We start from the raw sequence: 23,677 nt of genomic DNA on the forward strand, positions 1-23,677 counted from the left end.
GCAAAATAAAAAGTCACATTTTAAAACTCTGCAGTGTTGGCCTGTGTGAATGTATACTGCAGCAAATATTCACTTGCCTGCTGCACTTTTGAGATTTCTAGTTGTAAGAACTTTGTGCAGGTTTAACCTGCTAATTTTCTAAAATTTTAGGCAAATTTTTTGAGTATCAGAAAACACATTTAGAAGCATCTACTTGAAATAAACCAAATTTGAGGCTGTAAAGTGATCAGGTATGGAGACATTAAAGTTTAAATACTTTTTCCAGGCACTCTGCAATTTATCACCAAAATAAATCTTTTACATATTTAATAAGATCCTTCATAAGTCTTGCTCTGGTTAAGCTCTGCAGTATTTTTACCAGGTTCCGTTGAAAAACTCTGCCGCTTTGCAAGGACCTCCTCTAAACTCAGTGAAAAAGAACTCCGGTGACTGGAATAAGTTATGTTTTCATTGTCCTACAAGCACAAAAAAAAGAAAGACAAACACTTGCTCATTACTCATTCATTTTGTACATGAAGGATTACAAGGTAACTTCCCACTTAGAATAATGCTGAACTATTTGAGTTCTTTACACAATAATTCATTTTATTCTGATTTACTTTTATTACTTATAGTAATAAAAGTAAATTTTATTACATAAAAGAGGAGGAAGCCTTAGCAACTTGTGACCCAAAGATCTGTGACCTGCTGTAATAAATCTTTCTTTGAGTCAGAAACCATGGCAAATACACTGCAAAAACACAAAATCTTACCTGGTAATTTTGGTGTAGTTTCTAGTGTAAATACACTTAGTACACTTGAAATATGACAAAACTAACTCAGAAGTAACTTTTCAGCACCGCATAGAGGCTTGTTTTCAGTCAACAATTATTTGATATTGATGAAAAGTAATATTTCAGAGGCAGATTATTTCACTTGCTCAATGGAAAACATGTCTTTCTATATGTGAAATAATTTCGCAGTGGGACCAGTACTTTTAAAAAAAATCAGTATTAATAAATGATTCACTTAAAAGAAGCTCCTATATCTTACCAAAAAGTAACTTGTAAGTTAGTTTTGTCTGATTTCAAGTGTTCAGTGATGTCTGCACTAGACACCAGACCAAATACACTTCATAAGATTTTGTGTTTTTGCAGTGTGGAGCAACTTCTGAGTTTTATACTGATGGCTGACCGGATCTGTGTTGGCAAACTCATGGGATGGCATCTGGACAGGCCTCCTTGCCGCAGAGAGATGCATGGAGGTGCCCACGCTGAAGAAGTTGGCCAGCGCTCCGTTGTTGGTCAGGGTTATAGTCCGTGAAACACTCTCGCCGACAACGTGCGAGCCAAAGTCAATAGACTGGCAGTCAACCTCCGGCTAGGGAGAAAATATCCACAGATAAACACTGTATAGTCAGATGAGTTCACTGCCAATTACTTACAAGCTGCCACCTCATGTTCACAAAGGTTTTGATGCATAAACAAACAAACCGATTAAAGAAGGTGAGCTTAATTGAACTGGTGTACCAACTTAGTCATGAAGTGTTGTTCCTATGAAACTAGATGAAATGAAAGCAGTGACTAATAGTTCAGTGTCCTCCGTTTTCATGTTCCTCTTCTGTTCCTTTGGACAGGGCTATGAAGTTTCACCTGTGAGTAAACATCTCTCCTGCGTGTATCTCTGCAATATGTGCTTGTTTTTTCCTGTGCCAGGTTGTACTCGGCTCCACTGTTCTCTCGAGCATATAGCCTTTTGTTTTTGTTGGTTTTTTTTATGCTTCTTGGTTTTTATGCCCTCGAGATTTAGGCTTGTTTGGACTGAGCTGCCGTGTACCAAACCTGTGAAGTTATCACTCACGTTTTTTTATGCCGTCTGTCTCCAAGCGTACAACTGAGACCTGCGTGTGTCGTTATTATTTTATGTAACAGACACATATCTAAGCACTAGATGCACACTGCAGATGTGTGGTAGAGTCAACAAAAAAGGACAAAAAAATTATTGCATAAAAAAAAACAAAAAAAAACAGGAGAAATGAACCGAATCAGATTAGAAGGCTAATTCAACAACAGGCAAAAGCATTCTTTTGGTTTTTTAATGAGTCTACTCACGCTGCATTTCTTTATGGTGCATCTGACCGGCACAGAGAAGGGGCCACAGGTTGATTCAAAATAAATTTCTCCCTCCAGGTCTTCATTAATCTGCAAATATCAGATAACAAGTGAAATTGGGTTCTGACATGGGAGGAAACAAACAGTGACAAGAAAACAAACAAACTAAAAAAACAACAAGAAGCAAAGCACTGAACAGAGTCAAACGTTCAACAAAATTGCCCCATGCCCCCTAATGTTTTCCTCAGGCTTTTGGGACAATATAGAATGGCGATAAAATTGCTTAACTCAATCAGCTGACTCAAGGAAGAAGTGAAAGGGTCCGTTTATTGTCAAGGTGATTGACAGGAAGCGTCTGTCATTGCTTTAAAGTTTATGCAAGTCCAGGACCACCAAAAAAAAAACAACTGAAAAATGTATTCAATATTAGAATCGAGCACAACCACTCATTGAACCTGGTGTTCAAAGATTGTAGACTAATTTTCCTTTCTTGTTGATTACAATAAAACTAAGATGACCAAAAAATAAATGGAAAACATTTGACTAAAAAAAAATGTTATCAACAGTACAACTTTCGTCTAACAGGACAAACATAAGACCCATTTTGTGTTTCATGTCACAGTTTTCTTTTCAGTAAAAACCAGGCTAGTTTGTTCATTTCATTAAACTTTTGCCTGTTTATTTTTTGGGGGTAAAAATGTGTGTATTAGCTTAAATTTGCAGTTCACATGTACGTTCAACCCAACAATATGGACCCACATGGCAAATGGTTTAGAACCACTTCTAAGACAGTGTTAAAGATACAACTGTTCTAACAAGCAGAAGAGTATTTTAGTACCAGACTACCAGTTTAAAAAATGATTTAAAAAAAAGGAAAGGCAAGAAACTAAAAGACCTTACAAAGCAACAACAGTCATTACTTTGCACTACTTTGAATTATTACAAGTGGGTCATAGAAAGCAGTGTGTCCCAATATGCAGGTCATATTATGTTTTTCAGCCTCTTGGTGTCTGAATAAAGGGCTGACAGGACTTACCAGAGGATGGAATATAACCAGTATTTCAAAAGACATCCCAGTAGATAAAGAACCAGGAGGCTGAAAACTGAAACACAAATAAAAGACAGCATTTTAGACAACTCACCGAACAAGTAGTGTTCTCATTCTAAATATGAACTACAAATCAAGGTAAAAACATTTTAAGTTCGAGGGTTTAAATGTTTAAAGGATCTCACTTTCAAAAATGGTTTCTTCAAGAGTGCAAAACAGAACCTCTCCTCGTGATTTACTAAACAAGGATAGAGTCAAAATAAAAAAAGTCTATGACCCAGAAATCTACATAGTACAGTCTGGTAAATATGTAAAATAACTAAATTAAAAAGGGTTTACTTACTATTCCCAAATATGTAAAAGTGTAATTTATTATAGATGTTTGTTTTTATTTTCATTCACAGCACAGAAATTTTTGATGGAACCTGAGTCAACGTATAATAAAGGGCAACATTCTGTGTATTTATATGCAACAACGGTCCAGTCAATTTCCAGACCTTAATCAAATCAAGAATCTGTGGCAAGACCTAATTGAAAATGACACTCTGTCTCACCTAACCTACTACTACTCCTCTGCAGAAAAATGAGGAAACATTTTTAAAACCATAAATTGTATACATTGCTTCGAATTAAAATTTATGCATCAAAGTTTTTGGTTGTAACGTGAGAAAACGTGAAAACATCTAGTGGGCGTTAACACTTTGAAAAGCGTTTGTTCAAGTTAAATTTCCGTAAAATAAATGATCATGCCCAATTTGACAGTCTGTAAAATCAACATGCAGTCTGGATATCTTTCTGTACTTACAGAAAAGTACAGAGAGCAAATGGACCAGTACAGTAGGTTTATTTTGGCCTCCCATTTGAAGTTGTTGGTTCAGTCCTCGGTTGGGGAACTTGGCGTGGATACAGAGTTTACTGCTGTGAAATGGAAACGTTTGAAAGAATCCCACCTGGTCACTAGGTGGTAAGTGGAAAACGTCCTATTGTACCTCATAAGCATTTTTCTTTTCATCCGCGGGTAAAAAAATATAAAAATAATCACCAGTGCTTTTGCTATTTTCTAACTTCAAGACAGGTGGCATGAAAAGACATGCGAAGAAAAATAGAGCAGTTCACTTGGGATTAAATGCTGAGTGAGGCAGTGTTTGAAAAAGCCTGCTACAGCCCTACATAAACTGCTGCGAATGAGGCCAGGGTGTCCGCTGCAGAGGACTGAAACCATGAGGCTGAAAAATGTGCCTTTTACACTATCAGTGGTAATTCTGTGTGCTGAATTATACAGTTGCAGCAGTATCCATTGGCTTCACCCACAGTAAATCAATAAGTAATCTAGTCATAAGTCACTGGTAGAGACCCTCATACTCATTCACAGCAATTTCTAAAACTAATCTACAAAAGCTTCAAAACTGTGCCTGATGTGTCTAAACTTTTGAAATAAAATATATTTCCAAAATACTCTCTATCCTGTGTTAACTGAGATGTTTTTAGAGGGGGGCGGGGTGGGGAAACAGCTGAAGAACTTAAAGAGTAACTTTTCGATTTATTTCTTCCAACTCTTTCTTCAACAGATCTTTCATGTTGATATTTTGGCCAAATATTGCAATATTCATTTGATCAGAAATGACAATGAAACTACTCTGCAGATTTTGCTGTTGAAATAAACATGACCCCAGAAGGAAAAGTTTAAATTCAAAATTCACCGTAAACAAGTGTAGACTACTGAAACAACAACAAACAGAAAAAAGCATCAAATGGTTTTCTGCTGTAAGTAAAATTAATCGTGACTCATTTTCAAGTATTTGGGCATACAAAAAAAAAAATAAATAAATAAATCTTGTCCGTTTGCACATTTCAGAATGACACAAATAAGCCCTTGCTTACAAATCTTGTGCATTAACGAGGAGCGCACCATCTACAGTCAATGAGAAAATTTCAACACCTCATTAATTATTCAGTTCTTTACTAGGAAATGCTTACGTATATAAACGTCAAATCTTTGGGGAAAAAGTGGTTTAAATACACAAAAATAACCAAATTAACCCAATTTTACTCAATAAAAAAGAAGACATTTCGTAACTAAAGGAAAAGTTTGAACAACCTCCACCCAGCAGGTGAAATAACTTTGAAATAACTTCAGTGAAATGCTTTTAGAAACATAGACCAGTCCCTGAGGAAATTTAGTTTATCTTTCAATGTTCCTTGGAGTTTATTAAAACAACCTGGGTTAATGTTTTAAATTTGTGAAAGTATTTTTTGCCAAGATATACAATAAAGTGCTAAGGTTTGTATAATTTTCAAGTATTCTTAACTTGGACTAAATAAAAAAAAAACTGTTATTATGTACTCAGATTTTTGCTTCAGCACTTCCTCTACAAGCTTATTTGTTATCTCACATCTGAGTTCAGGAACACACACAACCCAGAAGGATGTTTTCCGCTCAGCCCCCCATTTCTGACACGTGCTAGGAAGAGTCACTAAACGCAGCATCCACACTGTAGCTTTTTACCAAATCTGGCAGAAACCAGGCTTTCCCGGTTTGAGTCTCAGTAGAGAAACGATGAAGTGGAGCCCACTCTGAAATGGGTGTCGGAGGGGAGGAAGCCATTTTTAGAAATTCAGGGGGCGTAGAGGAAACCATGGGCTGATGTGAAAAAGCCTGGCGTACTCCTCGTTCTTTGTGGTCATCACGACTGATCTCAGTATTGTGGGTTTGAATGTGTGACTAACTGGGGTTTTACACACTAGTACACATGAATAATCAAAGGTAGGTGTACGTACAACCAGATTATTACCTTGCCTGCAATTTTAACCAGTTCTGTTTTTACATATTTTACAATTAACAATCGTATTTCTGTGCTATTTATCATGTTTCTTGGCTTTGATGTTGTACTGGGTTTGGTTGTATGCTGCTTCCTGAAGTGATGTGTAAACATTATATTTCACCAGAGAATATTATTGCAGGAGAATCCATCTTGCCAGGCGCCAAGTTATGCCTTTGTGGCCACGGCAACGCTGTTTAAGCCACTTAGCAGTGAGAAAAAAGGCCCCTAAAGAGGAAAGTGTAAAATCTCAACAGTAAATAATTATACTAGAAATCTGCTGGTTTTTTTTAATTGATAGAAATAATGGTAAAGTGTCCTCAGAAAGTATTCACGCCCCCACATTTGCACCCACAAGCTTCAATGTATATTGTCGAAATAATATGTTATTGACAAAGTAGAACAACGTCCGGAGGAAAAAGGTAAATGCTAAGAATGTAAAAAGTGTGGCAGCTCATCTAATTTAAACAGCTGCTCTACTGAGGATTTGTCAGAGTTGGTGTGTGGGTCGCCTTTTTTTTTTTGCTAAAACACAACAAATTCTGCAGCACGTTAATGCTGTCAAAGTCAAGCTAGCATAATTGACCTACTTCCTTCTTCGTCTGCATATTTTTATTTAAACTTTTTCCTGACCTTGTTATTTAGTTGTGTTGATAATTAGTAGCAAAGCACTGTGTCCCATTAAAAAAAAAAAAAACATATGTAACATGCAAAGATTTCAGATTTAGGGAGTTATATTGACAACAGGACAACTACAACCAACGCTAGTCATTGTTGACAAACAGTTTTTTGCCCTGCAGCAGGAATCTGGGATATTTTGCGTGTGTTAGTTTCCAAATGTGGCCAGAAGTTCATGTCTGCCACATGTGAGTAAGGAATGGAGAACTAGAAGGTGATATATTCAGACAAGCGATCTCGCACCCGCGCTCCATAACAGTGTCAGTAGTTTCCATAGACTACAAGACTCTTCATCCAGTCAGGCAGAACGAGGAGAGAAGTCTCCACATCAAGCCACGAAAGACCTAATGGGAAAGCGATCCTCAGAGAGTGACCTGGAGAACAATGCATCTCTGCTTGGCCTGTGGGCTGCTGGCAGGCATCACAGAGAGGAGATAGAAGAAACATCGACTGACTCATTTATCGGGGACTCATGAGAGGAGCTGTGCGCGTGGTGAACCAAGCCAGCGTCCATATGTGGGAGGACAGGCTTTGCGTTCACGCATATTCCATCATTTAAACAAAATATAAAAAATGACAAATGGTGGCAGGGTTTCTATCTGCTGATGGCAGAGAGAGTGCTAATAATAAGTGTTCTGGAGGCTTTTAACAGATGATGCCCATTTTTCCACATGTTCATTTAGGAGGCCACCGTATCACAATTATGCTGCATTTTTAGAGCAAAATCAACACTCTAAAGATTAGCAAGTCTATAGAGTTTTAATAGCTAATAATAAATAATAATAATAATAATAATAATAATAATAATAATAATGCAACACATGGAGGACGGTTGACTAAATATGATAAAAGTTATAGAAGGTGAGCAGTGCTGTTGATTTGTATATATGTATGTACTGTATATCAGAGGAACAGTACGTTTTTCATCAGATTCAGCTCGACTTCACTGCACTGGTAAACTATGTTGTTTTATTAACTTTCTTCAATTCAAAGTGACTCTTTTATGCCTTTTTAAAACAGACAAACAAAAAAAGACCATGTTTTTTGGTTGAATGTTTGAATATTCAACCAAAGTTGAGTATGAACTCAAGCTAAGGGGAGCTTCTTAGTTAAACCAACTAAGAACAGCAAACATCAAAATACAGTTTCAGACAAACTCTTTACTCTATTGCTTACTTGACAGAAATGAAGTCCTTAAGCGCTGCAGAGGTTTTGATAAACTTGCAAAAATTAATAGTGTAGGAGATGTTTGTCAGGACAATTCTCTTCTTATACTTCTTCTCAACTTCAAAGTCCTAAAACAGACCGCTTACATCAGTCAGCAGAAAAAAACAAGTAAAATTCCACTTTGTATGATTAATTAACCACTGTTATGCATTGTGTATATCAGTGGTCCCCAACCTTTTTATTACCGCGGACCGGTCAAGACTTGGAAAATTTTGCTGCGGCCCCAGGGTGTGGGGGGAGGGGAGGAGGCGGTGTTGGTGTTCCCGCTAAATCCTGAATATACCCAATTTGGGTTGTCTTGGAGTTTTTATCGCAACTTGTGGGGTTTTTCCTGTCTGGGAACGAGAATACAACCTGCTGAATGTGACAGGTAGCCAATCAGAAAGCGCCGTGACGTAAGAACAGAGGGGAATCCCAAACAGCTGACATATTGCGCAACTGAGTCCGTTGGATATCGGAGATGATATGTGGAAATGTTTATTATTAAATCTAAATGTCATTATTATGTTTATTCAGTTAAAAATGTTAACTATGAAAAAACATTCACCTCCAAATCATAGTGCAGYAAATAGAGCGGCTGCTCCCGCCGTCTTTTATCCACCGCCTTTTCTTTTTGTTACGTCTTTTATCTCTTAAAATGACTCCACAAACTATCACTATTGCTTCTACAATGTCATCAGTGTTGGATTATTCTAAATTCCCGCTATGTTGGGGGTTTTACTGGATTATCTTCTGGAATCGGGATGTTCGTGACTGGAATCGGTTCGTGTTGCTCCTGCCTTGGACACACGAACCGATCGAACCTGTTGTTCTTTTATCAGCTCTGTGGTCACAGAGGTTTGGAGAATCGGCCGACAATTCATTCCGTCTAAACCAGACTTAAGACTCACGACCGCAGCCCAAACGCTCTGACTCTGGTCGCTATGGTAATGTTTATATATCCCTTTAAAATAAGATACAGAAGCGCCACAAAAATGAACATTTTACTTTCTGAAAATTTTAACTCAGGATACTGACTGACGGAGCCCTGAGCTTGTTTCTCTGCAACGAGATGGTCCCACCTGGGAGTGATGATGGGAGACAATAACACCCGAAGTGTTGCTTATATCCACAGCCTGCTTGGTCTCTTTGTGGCAAAGCAGCTTGAAGCTTCATTGCCTCATTAGCAGCCGGTCGCCMCATGTTACGCAGAGCGGGTTTGTAATGTGGGACTCACCTACCGGTCCAGGATAAATCCATTCTCCTGTCTCTTCTCTGGGCCTTTTCCCCTTCGCAAAGAAACTTTCCAAAGACATCTGATCTGTTTMTTACTCAKTTTKCTGCTTGTGGCCTCAGTGTTGGCGCGCAAGTAACCGAGAGAATCCGGTTAAAGGATTTTCAAAATAAAAGATCCTCCAGACTCAAATAATACATAAAACGGAAATATTTCACYATTTCTTGCGTGGCCCGGTACCAATTGGTCCACGGACCGGTACCGGTCCACGGACCGGGGGTTGGGGACCACTGGTGTATATTGTTTGGAGTGGCACTTTTACTGAAGTTAGTACCTTAAAGAGGACGACTTCTGGCTTGCTGGAGAATGGAGGCCGTTTCAAATCTTTCTCATGAATCCTTTTGCCAGTCGCAGTTAACGTCCCGCTGTCCATGCCGGACTCAGCTTCCTTGACTTCTGACTTTGCAGAAGATAAGACAGGCTTCTGTGACCAGGAAGCAGAAAAAAAGCTATTGAAAACACACTCCACACCAGACATCTACATAAACTGTAGAAACAGACAAATAATCTCTTTTTTTGCAGTCTGTCTAGCATTAGATGAGATTACGTATTTCAGGTCTTTGATCTTTTAGTCATCAGATTCAATATTAAAAAAAACAATACTCACAATACAACAGCAGCTGTATATGATGCTCATTCCTCAAATACGACAAAAAGGTCATGTAATAATTCAAATTACATCTAAAACTGTAAGGTTTGGTATCCTAGTATTTGTAATTTCGCTTTTTTCAAACTGCTGCAAACACTGTGTTACAAAGAGAGCATCTAATCACCATCCTCCTTCCCCTCGTTAAGCTTTGTTGTTTTGTTGTATCTGACTGCTCTGTTGGACTGTAGCCTTTAATGAGGGCATCAGTCTGATCTGTACGTTCGCAGGAGGGATCCCTTCCACTTGACTTGTCACACGCTCAGATCTCTGAGCAGGAGCGCCGTGTTCGCTCTGAAGTCTCAAAGGAACCAGCGCAACGGGAAGCGAAGCCTGTCGCCCTTCATTTCAACTGCTTTAGGACGCTGAATGAGACAGTGAGCCAACTCACCTCTGTAGCAGCGAGCTAATTCAGAGACACTCCTACTCTTGTTGTTCTTTCTAAACTTTTGGTGATTGCTGGAAATACATGTAATGGTAAATGGTTACTTTAAGGAGTTCTGTAAGCGTAGTTCCACGAGATATTCTCTTGAAATCTACAGTTGAATTGATTTAATAGTTTGAAAGGATGGTTTAAAGGTGACTGGGAATTTTCTACAAATAACAACCCTGAATCTTTTTCTTCTATTGTTAAATGTTACAGTACATCCAATTCTGTGTTGAGTACTTGTGTCTGGTACATAAAACACACTTACAGTTGCAATATTTGCATTTTTCATTGAACATTTTCTCAGACTTAGTGCTGTATAACATCTGCTTGTGTGTTTCTATGGAGTTGAAATACACAGAAAACATATTATTTCCCACAGCTGATTTTGTCACTACACACAGCATTTAGCTAATTCCAGCTATCTGTATCTATATTCAAAGAAGGGAATAAATATTTAGAAGACAAATAGAGCATAAAAAATTGGTTTCAAGGTATTTTGTAAGCAATATGGGTTGCTTATAATAATAATAATAATAATAATAATAATAATAATAATAATAATAATAATAATAATAATAATAATAATAATAACTATTCCAAAGCAAATAGATGTCCCTTTTGAATTCAAGTTATTTCTTGGTATGTGGGAATATTGTGCTATTCCAGATGGAGTGGTCCTCTTTAGTTTTCAATTAATAAAGAATAAATGTGACCTCAAAGAAAATAAATTCCTTCATATCTTCAAGATAAATCTTATATTTAACGGCCACTTGCCAAACAAGATTTATTTATTTTTCTACTGCTAAATTAAAACAGTCAGAGAAGGGCCAGTCAAACTTTGCATATTGATGGCGGGTGTGGAGAACCTTGTGGAAATCCTTCCTACATCTTCTGGAATTGTCCATTTGGGGTTGAAATTGGAGAAACAATTATCTCTGCTATGTGTTTAATTAACTGAAATACATCTCTCTCTCTCTCTCTCTCTTTTTTTAAACGATTTATCTGGAAACATTCCCTCCAGCATTTCCTCCAGTGACTAGTTTTTGCTTAAGATCTTTTGCCAGCTGGTAAACATGGAAACTCTTAAAGAAAGAACAAAACAAATGGAAACAGCATTGGGAATTTAGCTAAAATATGCAAATAAGTAAATATCAGCAATATCATTTGGGATAATTAGCTATGCTTTATTCTAGGGTAACTGGATTTAGTATAGTTGATATTAATTGTGTACCAACAAAAACTCAAAACTGAAATTAAACCATCGTATTAGTTTAAGGTTTTGGACACATCGATAACTAGGTTTTTGCTTGCATTTTATTTTTCCCTATCTCCTGTATATGTTGAATCTTTCTCACGAAGAGGTGATGTTATGTTTGGATACTGCTCTACAGTTTGTAGTCTGACTTATTATTTCTGTTCTTCTATTCATTCCCTCCATCACTGATCTTCTCCCTCAGCTGCTCTCAATCTGGTTGTCTCCCACATGTTCCTGTTTCACAGTTACCAGTCTGTGTTTTGGGGATTTATTTCAATTGCATGCCCTGAACTTCTTATTTTGGATTTTTTTAATATATATTATCTTGGCCCTAGGACTTAGTTTCCAAGTGTATTACACTAATCTTTGCCTGGTTGGTTGGGTACTACAATAACAGCATCTGTCAGTTAACAGACATGCAACACTGCAGATTAATATCTGTGCAAAACTTTAATAATTATGATCTGTAGTAGTGATGGAACCCCATAAACTTTTGGTTTTGAAGATAAAACCGAAACTTATGTCTTTGGAAAATATCATCTCCCCTGTACGTGGAAGGAACACGTGTAGGTTTTATTCCCCTACCTTGTCATCCCATGTCTGTGCTTTGCTTTAATTCTCGCTGTTTAATTCTGTTGCATTCTTAGAAAAATAATAGAAATACATTTAAAAATAAGCTCTAGCATAATTTGAGTAATTAAATAACCATTATGTTTGTTATTGTCATCATTTTAGACAAAGATTTACAAAAGTAAAGCAGAAGTAGAAGCTGTTCCTAAATATAACACCGAAGCAGGCAGGTGGATATTATTATCACTTACGAATAGTGTGTGTGTGTCAGTTGAAATGTGTGCCATCATCACAAAGTGTGCTCTTGGTGACACCTACTGTAGCAGGATGTGACACGAGGTCAGCTGTAAATGTTATATTTATCCGTCTGTTTTTTGACATACTGTGTCAACAGAAAAGTGCCAAAACTCTAGCACACACAGTGCCTAAACCTTACACAGGTATGTATTTTCGATCAAACTGGAGCCCTTCAGAGGAATAATTTTTTTTTGTAGTGTGAACACACCTGAAATTTACTGATTAAGTTTGGTCTCCTGGGAGACGTCTATCGATGTGGACAAGCATCTCAGATACTTTAGCTGAGTTTTTCCACACAGGCTTGTGCTACCTGACTTGACAGATCGTGTTACTCTATGTCTCTTCACCTGCCAGAAATAAGATTCACTGTAAGCATGAGGTGGTTCATATGATATTCCACCCTGATCCCAACACCTCAACAAACACCTCTCCACCAAGCACTGGGTGCCTCTGCTGCTCCCTGCAGAATATTTACGTGGCTGCTGAACAGTACATGATTTATGGCTCTTTATATTTAGCAAATTCAGATGAATTTGCTTTAGGCGGGAAGGTTGTGTTGTTTTAGCGCACCTTACATTCTTGTTCCCACAGCCCGGAAAATTCAGGCTCTGCAAGGAAGTCACTAGGGGTGCTTTTGTGAGCAATCTCGTCCATTTCCTCCATCTCCATTTTGAAGTTTTCACCGTCAGAGGAGGTTGAAGAAGATCCGGGGATGGTACTGTACTGTCTCTTAAGTTGGGAAAATGTAAAGAAACACATTTGTGACCTCACATACGAACACCGTCGTGCCAAGGTTAAATAATACCCCTTGAACTTTTTCACATTTTGTCACGTAACAACTAATTTATTGTATTACGCTCCCATTTTACGCATTAAACCAGCCTGTTGCTATGGCTTTACGTTTAGAATTGCTGTCCTGCGGGAAGGCGAGCCTTCACACCAGCGTAAAGTCTTTCGTGGAGTCTAAAGCTGAGCTTACACAGCATGACACCTTCAGTAGCTGCATTTAGCTCCAGCTCAAACTGTATGACTACATCGCAGGGTTCAATAATTCACAGCTGACAAATGATAACTTCTCACATATTAGGTGCATACTCTTGAAATCAGAACCGCAAAGAAGAAGAAAATTTTGCAAATAAGGAAATGCTCGCTTGAGAATGTGAGGATCCTCCACAAAAACAAACGATTCCCAATCCTTACCATTCTATGCGGTAAAAAGTGTAAAAATCCCAGGAAAAAGTATTAAATGCCAAACTGTGGAAAAACTTCAAGGTGTGTTAATACTTAATAGCATCATAGATGCTGAGACCTTCTCACCGATGTTGGTGATGTAGGGGCTGATGGGAGTTTAGGCTCCAGGTAAGAGAGGAGCAACTCTCTTCCTTGCCTCAAAGATGAGAACTTGTCATGAGATGAGAGATTGGAAGGCGGTGCCTTGCTCCTGCTCTTTCCCAGCTGTTCCTCCTGAAGAATTTTTGCAACAATCTCCAGCCTCTTTGACTTCTGGCTCTCTTCAAATTCCCTTAGAGGTGTAAATCAACAACACTGCATTATGCTGAAACGGGGTCATGTATTCCTCAGCACACAGAGAGAAAACACCCACACGTTGCTGCACAGAGTGGGAGTGGAGGACATACATGTAGCTGAGGAAAGAAGAGGAGAGGAGAGGACATACTGTTGTTTTCGATTTGTCTCCTCTAGCTGTCTCTTCAGGTACACATGTTTGAAGCTGTTGAAGCCTTGAGCCTCCAGGGAAGCTTTTAGGTGTCTTTCGTCTTGTTCTTTCTTCAGGACTTTTTTCTTTGCTCTTCTTTGCTGAACACGCAAACTCTCCTAAAGTGACAGAGCTAAATTAGGAATGATATAATTGACAGAAGCATAAAGATCTTTAATTGGAAAGTACATACATCGCATTATTCGTACAGAATGCATACCATATGCATAATAATAATAATAATAATAATAATAATAATAATAATAATAATAATAAAAACATTTTTAATTTTTTTTTTTTCAATTTTGTTGTTGCTTTTAATAACTCTAAAATGACAACATATAAATAGGCCTGTGCCACATAAGGCATCTGCAGGAAGAAAAAAAAAAAAAAATCCGAAACAAAAAATAAAACACTTAAGTTCTGTTCTGCTGCTTACTTGATTGGCTGCTATGTTAGACTTTAGAGACTCAACAGCCTGTATCCTCCTTTCGATAAACTCCCTGTTCTGCTGCTCCTTCTCCGCCACTTGCTGATGCAACCTAGAAATAAAATGCACACAAACACCGGCATAGAGGTGTAGAGAAAACAAGAGTGCGTTTGCTGCTCGGCGGAGGAGCAAACTCCACACGCAGCACAAAGCCTTAGACCTGAGATGTGATTTGACACAGCTATCTGTCCTTTATTTTTACTTCTTGTGACCGTGTTTTGGTGACGTAGGTTCTTGCACACGGAAAAGATGTGAATTTCAACACTTTAAATAAACACTCTAATTTTTATCACACTCGCCCTATAATGAGTGTACTGGAAGTGTCAAAAATGTTGCTTAGCATTCCTAATTAAGCAGCTGATGCAGAGAAAGCAGGGAAGAGCTAGAAGGTAAGCAAAGCCTATTCATACAGTAGCAACACAGTGTCTGCTTATGAGTTTGTGGTACATTTTTATTTGACCAGAGCGAGGCGGTTGTTGTAAAAATCCTATGCTCCTTACAAACTAATGTCAACATACCACAATTAGGTCCAGGGTTTGACCCATGCACATTTTGCATTTTCTGTCAGTGAGATTAATCTGACACCAAAAGAAAACATTGAAAAATCTCCTTTTTTGGATTCCATAAATACAGTACGGTTTTCATAAATCTGAACTTGCGTCGTAAATAATTCTGTTCAACGCTGAATCATCCACTTTGCCTTTTAGCAGTCTGAGTATTTCAGATTTTAAACTAGAGATGATTGAATGTAGTCAAGACTCTTCAGAAACAGCTAAATAACTCTTTAGTACATGAGTAGCAACATGAAAATTAGATGCCAGTTGAGTCATTGCTCAATGACTCAACTCATTTCTTACCGTACTTACACTGTGGACAACACAGAAAGGGCCCGTTTCCCATTCATTATATATGCAATAAATACGCAATAAAAATCTTGTACGGGGCACAAATGACAGATCAGTTTTATTTTCCAAAGTGGACAGAAGCCATGATGCCCATATTATGAGCTAGTGCCAGATTTTGATCCCTTTCATTCTCATCTACAACACTGGTGTCTGAATCAAAGCACTTACATATGTCCTTTCTATTTTTTGTTTAAAAAAATAGACAGGACAGGACGCTGCGCCAGTAAACAATCAATAGGACAGACCTTCTCTCCTAATAGTCTTCAGAGACAGTGGCTGTCTTGTTGCGGTGTGACTCTGTTCACGGTTTATTGGGTATTACCTTTTGTTGCTCTGCCTCAAGTACTTGGCAGCTACCTTTCGGTTTGCTTGAAACTCTTCGGTCTTCCTTTGACATTCGATCTCCTCCTCCTTCAGCTTGGCTGCCTCTTCACTATCAGAACACAAACAAGATTTCAAAACATTAAGGAAATGTGCTTTCCTTACTCCTATATAATTGGAAAAAACAAAAAAAGGGTTTGATCAATTAAGAAACGAAGATCAGGAAATTATAACGTATGTATTCTGCGTCAGTGTGATGAATGACGCAAGCTGTTGTTGGCCCTACTCCATAAAAAGCTTCATGCTGCGTTGACGGTTCTGGCTGACTTTCCTCTCCTGCTCCAACCTTGTTACCGCCTTCTGTGCTTTAAGGACCTGGAAGACCTGCTCTTCTTCCTCCACCTCTTGGCGGAGTGCGGAGACGTTGCCAAGTTTCACCTCCACCTCATTCAGCACCATTCTTAGGAGAGGAGAAATTTGGAAGTAAGCAGAACAAAATGTACCGACATCTTGCTAATGCGGGATTTAATCTAGTTCTTAACATAGGACTGCAGATGGGAGTCTGCAAAGGGTTTATCGAACATTAAAACTGAAAAATGGTTTTGCAATGTTTGGAAATAAAAACCAGCTTCACTTTATCTACAACTCAGCAACAATGACATAAGAAACTTGCGACGGTAAAGTCTTTCTCTTGGTTGCGAATGTATTCCTCGTATTGGCTGTCTCGTTCTTTTATTTTTTTTACTTCCTCAAAGCAGAGGCAGTGATCAAATCAGAGCTAACGAGACGACTGCCCTTTACGTGCAGTCGGAGTGCCTGTCAAACCATGTTGGAACAAACAAACCGTCGTCACGTTGAACCCACTCATGTTGCTTCAGTTCGGCGTGGATTTGGCCTTCCAGCTCTTCTTCATTCTGCAGGTTTTGACACAACAACTTGTGCTGGGTGCTCAGTCGAAACACCGCCACACTGTTAAATAAGGACAGGAATGAGTGGAAAGAGAGAAATAGCTTGGGTCACCAGTATGTCCTTATAAAGTACAGAATAGTGGTGGGTGCTATGGACGTGTGGTACTATTGTGATAAGGATAAAAAAAAGAGATAAAAATGCTATAGCTTTTTTTTTAGATAGCTGTATGGCTGAGACTGCCTGGCACAGCATTCATTGCCTCACAGACACAAATACTGTTTGATTAGAAACAGGCTTCTTCAGGATGCTACTTACTTAAAGAACTGCAGTAAATGCCCACCACTAGTGCAGATGATTTTTTATATTCACCTGTTGTCGTTTGCCTTCTCCTGCTCTATTTCCCACTCCAGTTGGCTCTTCTGCTCCAAGCAGCTTCCTATATTGTGACGGCAAATTTTCAGCTTTTCTCTAAACAGAAAAGAAAGTTGAAAAATGAAAAGCAACACTGGTGAATTATTATCACATATATATATTTTTTTACATCTTGACATGTTAAATCCAAAAACTTGAATATACGTAAACTTTGTTATTTTAATTTTGAAATGTGGCAAAATGTGCAACGGTTGAATTCTAAAAGAAACATACTAATTTAGTCATTATATTTTTGAAATTGAAAGATTTATTTTGATTGTAAAATATTGAAATTATGATTATTTTTCTTCAGGGACAAAAAAAAAAAAGCTACATTCTGTGACTGATGGAAAACGCTCTTATTAGAGGAAACCGATGCAGACTGTAACATAACAGATGCAGACTGTTTGAAAGCCAGCTGTGCTTATGTTCCATTAAACTGATGCTTAGTCAGAGAGCACTAAAGCTCCACACTGACCACTGCTGCTTTGTGCTGAATGATGATGACTGACATTTTTATGGAGACTCCATCACAGTTCATCAGGTGCTTAATGGTTCGCCGTGGAGACAAATAAAAACAGGGGGAAGAAAAGTGAAGAGAGAGGTCATTACTAGAAATGTTCGCTCTCTGGCAGGAATGATTTCCCGCAAATTGCTGAATCAATTGGTACAGAAATGATTTCCCCCATGCGACAAGGGCAACAGAGCGAAGATTATGGAAAACAGGAAAAACAAAACAAAACAAAGGAAACAGTCTGTACAGAGCCTTAAACCTCAACACAAACCATTTGAGAAAACGAGACCGGCGTGGTCGTGTACGTGGAGGTGTTCGCCGATTCAAGAGAGGCACGTGTAATTTGATCTGGGTTAAACAGGGAAGTTAGCTCTAGAGGTCGATGAGTGCCAGGTCCAGACCTGGCTTTCTGCACGTCATGCTCCTTCTGTCGATGAAACGAGTCCAGCTGGTCCAGTTTTCGTCTCAGCTTGAACATCTGTGCTGTCTCGGCAAAAGTCCTCTGCCTGCTATTGTCGGCCTCAGGTGCAAGGTCGCCGGCGCCATCGCCATCACCCTCGCCCTTGACGTCGACGTCGCTATCACTATCGATGAACGATGAAGAAGAAGGACACACAGGGAAAATGAATGCATATTTAATGTACATCCTGGACGTGATTTATGTAAATATAAGAATTTATATCGTGCTGGCCACAGTTTTTGGTACAACTGTGACCTGGTTTGCTGCAGTCACAGAATTTCACAATGAAAACTGTTAAATAATCCAAGCTTTAATTAAGCAGATTTATCAAGTAGGGTGTGGGAAACATCCAGTGTGATGAAATAATACATTTTAGCTAAATTAACAGTATGTACAACATTTACAAGGGTGGAGTATTCCGACAAGGAGACCTTAGATCAGTTGATTGGCAGAAGCAACAAAGATCAACCACAAAACTTTACAGCAGGCATGAGGTGCTTTTCCACATATTCGTCCTTGGTTTCATGCCAAATCCTAGCACAGAGTTCAAGTTAAAGTTCCAACTCCATGTTTACATTAGTGATTGCTTCTTTTCTGGCAGAACTCCACAAAGAACAGCTTGGCATTTGGACGGCATTGAATGATTTTAAGGGAGTTTTTGTGACCAGCAGATTTCATTCCTTGGTTGGCATTATTATGTATTTTCCAAGCACACTGTGCCATTTTATAGCACAATCGAGAAACGGTTAATTTGAGTTGCTGTAAGAATGCTACTTATATGTAATGTGACTTAAAAGAAATTTGATTTCGCCATGCAACCCCTTGAAATTGGGCCTTTCTCTCTTTAAGAACTCCTTTTCATCCTGAAACTCCGCCTTCAGGAAGTCATCACACATCGCTCCTCTAAAGAACCATAAGTACATTTTTACCAAGGTTGCACTGAGAAGTAGCTCCTATAGTGAACTATCGTGAGCTCAGCAGATGCGCAGATGTTTGCTGATTGCTGCTGGCTAGTCTGAGGGAGCTGAGCGGGGAGCCACGGCGGGAGAGCTGCTCTGTGAGGCGGAAGCTCGGAAACTGTAGCTCCAGGAGGGAGCTGCGCCTCGAAGGCAATGCTTGGTCCATTTTCCACTGCTGAATGGTTGCCACGGGAGATTAAAAGACTTTCCAAACATGTATGAAACAATCAAGGCAACTCTCCAAGTATGTTTATGGTGGCAGAATCACATAGCAACACGAGGTTAAGCTCAAAAAAGTTGATTCTACCTAACACTGCCCCTTTAAGAATCAAATCTCTAGCAGTAAGCATCGGCTACTTTTTATTCCCTTTCCATTCTGCTCACATGGTTGCACAATTAATATGAGACCTTATACAGACTAAAAGCCACAGGATAAAGGAAACCGCCCTCAGTGTCTGATTTCTGATCCAAGGACACAATACATAATAGTCACTAACTGAGATCCTAGAAATGCTTATCAAACAGTAAAAATAAATACATAATATTCACAGCAAATATATTGGGAGTTGTACCATTATCCCATAATGTAACTAAGCCACCTGTGGTTTTGATAAAAACAAAATAAACCCAAATTAAAGATTGGATTGTTTTCCCCAAAGAGATTAGGCTACGGCAATAAAAGAGGGATTTGGGGTTTTTGGTTTGGTTTGTTTGTTTTTTATAGCTCTTAAACAGGCTGTGCCAATAATTTTGTCTGGCAGTGCACTTACTGCAGTTATTCTTGGAGAGTCTGGTTGCACCCTTAGCATACGATGGAGAAAATAGAATTTGTCAGTGCTTGATAAACTAGATAATAATGTGCCTGATGTCAAACAGTTCCATGGTGGGACAATTACAACAGAGAGAAGTGGCAAGGTACACAGCCGGATAAATATTAGTAAATCAATGAATAATAGAAATACTTACTCAGATAATTCCAGCAACCAGTCCAAGTCAGGAAGAGGACCTGGCTCTTCATCAAAATATACATACTCTGGCTCCTCCTCCTCCTCCGCTTCCTCCTCTGATTTTGAAGACATAAACAAAAAAAACAAAAAAAAAACTTTGTCATGCGGAATTGGATCAGAGACGTTTCAGTTTGTTTCTTTTCATCGATGGTTTTGTGATGGTTTCATTATTATGAGATAATAATGTTTCTCTCATTATTGTGACATTTAGCAAGCAGAAATATTTTTTGGTAAATCTGACTGACCTAAAACAATACAAGTTTGATCTGATTTAACTTCAGACAGGGAGGGGGGATGAGCCTTTTTATTCTGCGTATGTACTTCAGTATGTAGCTACTGTTTTTCATATAGCTTTAGCCTGAAGCTAGAAGCTGCTTCTTACCCTCTGTTTCATCAAAACTGCGAAGGAGCACATCGAAGAGTCCAGACTTCAGAGACCCTCCTTCAGGTGAGCACTCCAACTCCTCCAGTAAGTCCATTAAGCTTCGGATATGGATAAAACAGTCAAACTTATCGAACTGATAACATTGTGGCTTTCAATAAACAATTAAAATAAGCTAAATTAAGGAAAGTGTTGACAAAAACAAACAAAAAAGCCACATTATTACTGTTGTTATTATCTTTGAAACACCGTAGTTCCAAAGTTCACAGAAACAAAGCATACCTAAACAGACAGTGAGTGGTTTACCTGATAGGTGCTGCTAACTCGGAAGGCTAGAAAGCTAAAAAAAACTAGTGTAGCATATGACTGTTTTTTAAGATGCTTCACGTTTAAAATAACAACCACACGAACAACTAGCAAAATATGAACAAAATACCTGTTTTAGTGAGGCTTTTTCTCACTGTTTCACCAAGCAACCTTTTCTGAAGCAAGTTTTATCCTCGCTTACTCTCACTGTTTCCAAGGAGACGAGACGCAAGGGGGCGGGGCTTAACCCTGAAGTTGAACTGAAAAAAAGAAACCTGTCATTTTCGCTGATGAAATTGAACCCCCACTGAGAGGACGTTGCTGCTGGCGTCTGGTGTTTTTTTCTGTGTAAAGTGTACTTATCGAGAAAGAGAGTTTTGGTTAGAACATGCTTTTTTTTCCATGCTTGCTGTAAACGCATAAAATTATAATCCCAGTTGACTCAGAAAGAGATAAATCCGTTTGTCCTGCAGTGTTTTTGTCACGCACAAGAGTGGATGGATTCCCACTAGATACCTACAGTGATGGTTGACAACTATTTTATTAGCAATGCAGATTTTATTATTGTTGCAAAAGTAAATTTGGTTGACTGACTGCAAAAAAAAAAAAATGTTGTGCGTTTGTACATTTTTTTCACCATTTCTTCCGTCAACTTTTTTGTAAATACAACTCTAAAGGAGGAGCCGACTGTAAAGCCATTTTATCCCTGCGTTCAGTTCAGTTCTAAAGAATGAATTAGTAATAATCAGATGGTTACTTTGAAGCAATGCAAAGGGAGGATAAACGGCAACTTTGATTGAAAATCTTTATTGGTTTCTGAACTCTTCTGCAGTTAAAAATGTTGTCTTAAAAATAAATATTTTCTTTGTGTTTCTTGTGAAATTTTTCATGTCTGCAAGAACATGATCAAAACAACATTTTTAATTTAAAAAGCAGGAAAGAAATACCGTACTGTAATTTATGAAACAAAAGAAAAAGGTGTGATTTATAATTTTCCTCTGGAATTAATCAAATATTTTTGAATTTGAAACTGCAAACATTTACTGGACTTTTCATTTTTTCAGAGATGTAATCAAGTTATTGTTGTATTTTTGCCTTCATATATTCTGTTCTCGCTTTTTTGATAGTACAGGTTGCTGTTTTTATCTAAAGAAAAAAATAATAATTTTGTCCATCCTGGAGTCCCAGTGGATATTCCAGGATGTGCAAAAGGATCTGAATCACCAGTCCTGTTTTTTTTGTTTTTTTCACTTATGGAGAAACAGCAGAAACCGAGGCGGGTGCTTTCTGCATTCACACAGAACTACTCTAACCACATGAAAAAGGAAACATTTCATGAATAAAATGAAAAAGGCATTTAGACAGAAAGTGAGATAGAAGCAGCGGACATTAAAAACGCACACACACCAATGTTAAAATGCCAGATTTTTAATGTGAACAATATGGGAGCAAGACAGTTTTTCTTTCAGCCTCTTCCAATATTACTGTGAAAATGTATCCTGTATTATTCACCAGACAAACTGGTCTGATACAAAAAAAACCCCAAAAAGCTACAATTACTTAGTTTCCCAATTGTACACAGCTTCTAACTTTTAACTTGTTGAACTTTTGATTTAACTTTACCACTCAATCCTAATGGTTCATGCCTCCTATCAGCTCCACTGAATCGGATTAACCAGGAAATAATATTCGGTTGTCCTGGTGGCTTTTAGTTTTAACATTGTGTCCAGTTGTTTAAGCCATATTTGAAAGTACTTTACAAAAGCATCAATATAATCCTGTTATCAGTGAGGAGAAAGGGACAATTAAGTATACTTCATGGGATAATGGTGACCTCAACAGTGACATTGCTGTGCTGCATGTACTAAAAAGTTTAGACTAAGGAGAAGGAGCGAAAGGCAGAAGCCATTTTTTTCTGAACAAAATGTCCAAGGCAGGCTAAGCTCTGCCACAGGCCAGTCTTGAATATTTTATGGTCTACTACTAGTACTACCTCCTAGTAGTCATCTGAAAATAACTACTAGGAAGTTGAAAATGAATAAGGATTTTATTCTTTTTTAGCACCACAATGAGTTTAAATCAACCGAACCTTGGCTTTAACAGAAGAAAGCAAATGCCTCCTTTTCTCTCTGTGCAAGTTTGTGAGTAAATATTATTCAGTCATGACGTCTGACGCCGAGCAAATGTGAAACCAAAGCAATACAGTGAAAGCGTGGGTTCATAAAGAACATAGTGAAAACATATGTGTGACTTGTAATATTAGTTTGAGGAAGAAGGCACGTTATTGGTATCTTCTTCTTTGAAGTTTTAACTTCTGAAGGTTTAAGCTAAATCCCGTAACCGCGTCAAAGTTCCAAAATAACTTATAAATAATCGTCTAAGGTTCTGTGGAAGGATAAAATGTAACGCAGTTCGGAACGAGGCAATCAACCTCCCACTGTGGGATCATTTCAAAAAATACCACATAGTTATTCTTTAACAGCTGTGTATTTACATTGTGGCTCACTTTAGGAAGATACAACATGACCAAAAGTTTGCAAAAGACATACAGCGCATTGGATTTATCCAGTGTGCTCCATCTGGATCATTTGTTTGAGCATGTTTCCCTCCAGCATTTATTTGTTGCTAGTTTGCAAGTGTTTTTTTTTTTTTTTTTTTACAATAATTACACATCACATTCCACTTTTAACATTTAACATTTCTTTTCTTTTTTTTGTTGGGTGAAGACAGAAATAGGGTGAAGAGAGAGATTTTGCAAAGTTGAGCCATGAAGATCTCCAGCTTTAGACACAGTGCGTGCTTGATCCAAACCTCCTATATCCTTTAATATGATTTCTTTTAATGCTGTCTGGGGTGAATTTTTTTATTTTTTATTTTGTACTGTACTGACATCTAATCTTTGATCACTTTCTCTGAGATTACCACAAATCTGGTAAAACTAGGGTCTTTGATCAGTGTTTTAATAC

At 38.2% G+C, this 23,677-nt stretch overlaps 1 protein-coding gene across 3 annotated transcripts in view; it reads right to left on the bottom strand.

The window, feature by feature from the left end:
- Positions 1-20,941, bottom strand: part of cfap74 (cilia and flagella associated protein 74) — a 54,206-nt gene extending 33,265 nt beyond the window's left edge. For 2 of the 3 annotated variants that reach the window (XM_008413084.1, XM_008413086.1), the window contains exons 1-18: positions 20,842-20,941; positions 20,406-20,506; positions 19,983-20,079; positions 17,999-18,181; positions 17,042-17,140; positions 16,628-16,732; positions 16,050-16,223; positions 15,765-15,875; positions 14,487-14,589; positions 14,009-14,166; positions 13,651-13,855; positions 12,904-13,062; positions 9,410-9,559; positions 7,812-7,930; positions 3,127-3,193; positions 2,091-2,180; positions 1,174-1,359; positions 359-455 (exon numbers count right to left, since the gene is read on the bottom strand). In XM_008413084.1, the coding sequence (XP_008411306.1) occupies positions 359-455; positions 1,174-1,359; positions 2,091-2,180; positions 3,127-3,193; positions 7,812-7,930; positions 9,410-9,559; positions 12,904-13,062; positions 13,651-13,855; positions 14,009-14,166; positions 14,487-14,589; positions 15,765-15,875; positions 16,050-16,223; positions 16,628-16,732; positions 17,042-17,140; positions 17,999-18,181; positions 19,983-20,079; positions 20,406-20,502 (2,200 nt within the window). In that variant the 5' untranslated portion in view covers positions 20,503-20,506; positions 20,842-20,941. Of the gene's footprint in view, positions 1-358; positions 456-1,173; positions 1,360-2,090; positions 2,181-3,126; positions 3,194-7,811; positions 7,931-9,409; positions 9,560-12,903; positions 13,063-13,650; positions 13,856-14,008; positions 14,167-14,486; positions 14,590-15,764; positions 15,876-16,049; positions 16,224-16,627; positions 16,733-17,041; positions 17,141-17,998; positions 18,182-19,982; positions 20,080-20,405; positions 20,507-20,711; positions 20,811-20,841 lie in introns of those variants that run through there. The other variant, XM_008413085.2, reaches the window with a different exon arrangement.
- Between the last annotated feature and the right edge of the window lie 2,736 nt (positions 20,942-23,677).

This window comes from Poecilia reticulata, linkage group LG7 (genome assembly GCF_000633615.1).
Source record: "Poecilia reticulata strain Guanapo linkage group LG7, Guppy_female_1.0+MT, whole genome shotgun sequence".
NCBI classification, from domain to species: domain Eukaryota; kingdom Metazoa; phylum Chordata; class Actinopteri; order Cyprinodontiformes; family Poeciliidae; genus Poecilia; species Poecilia reticulata.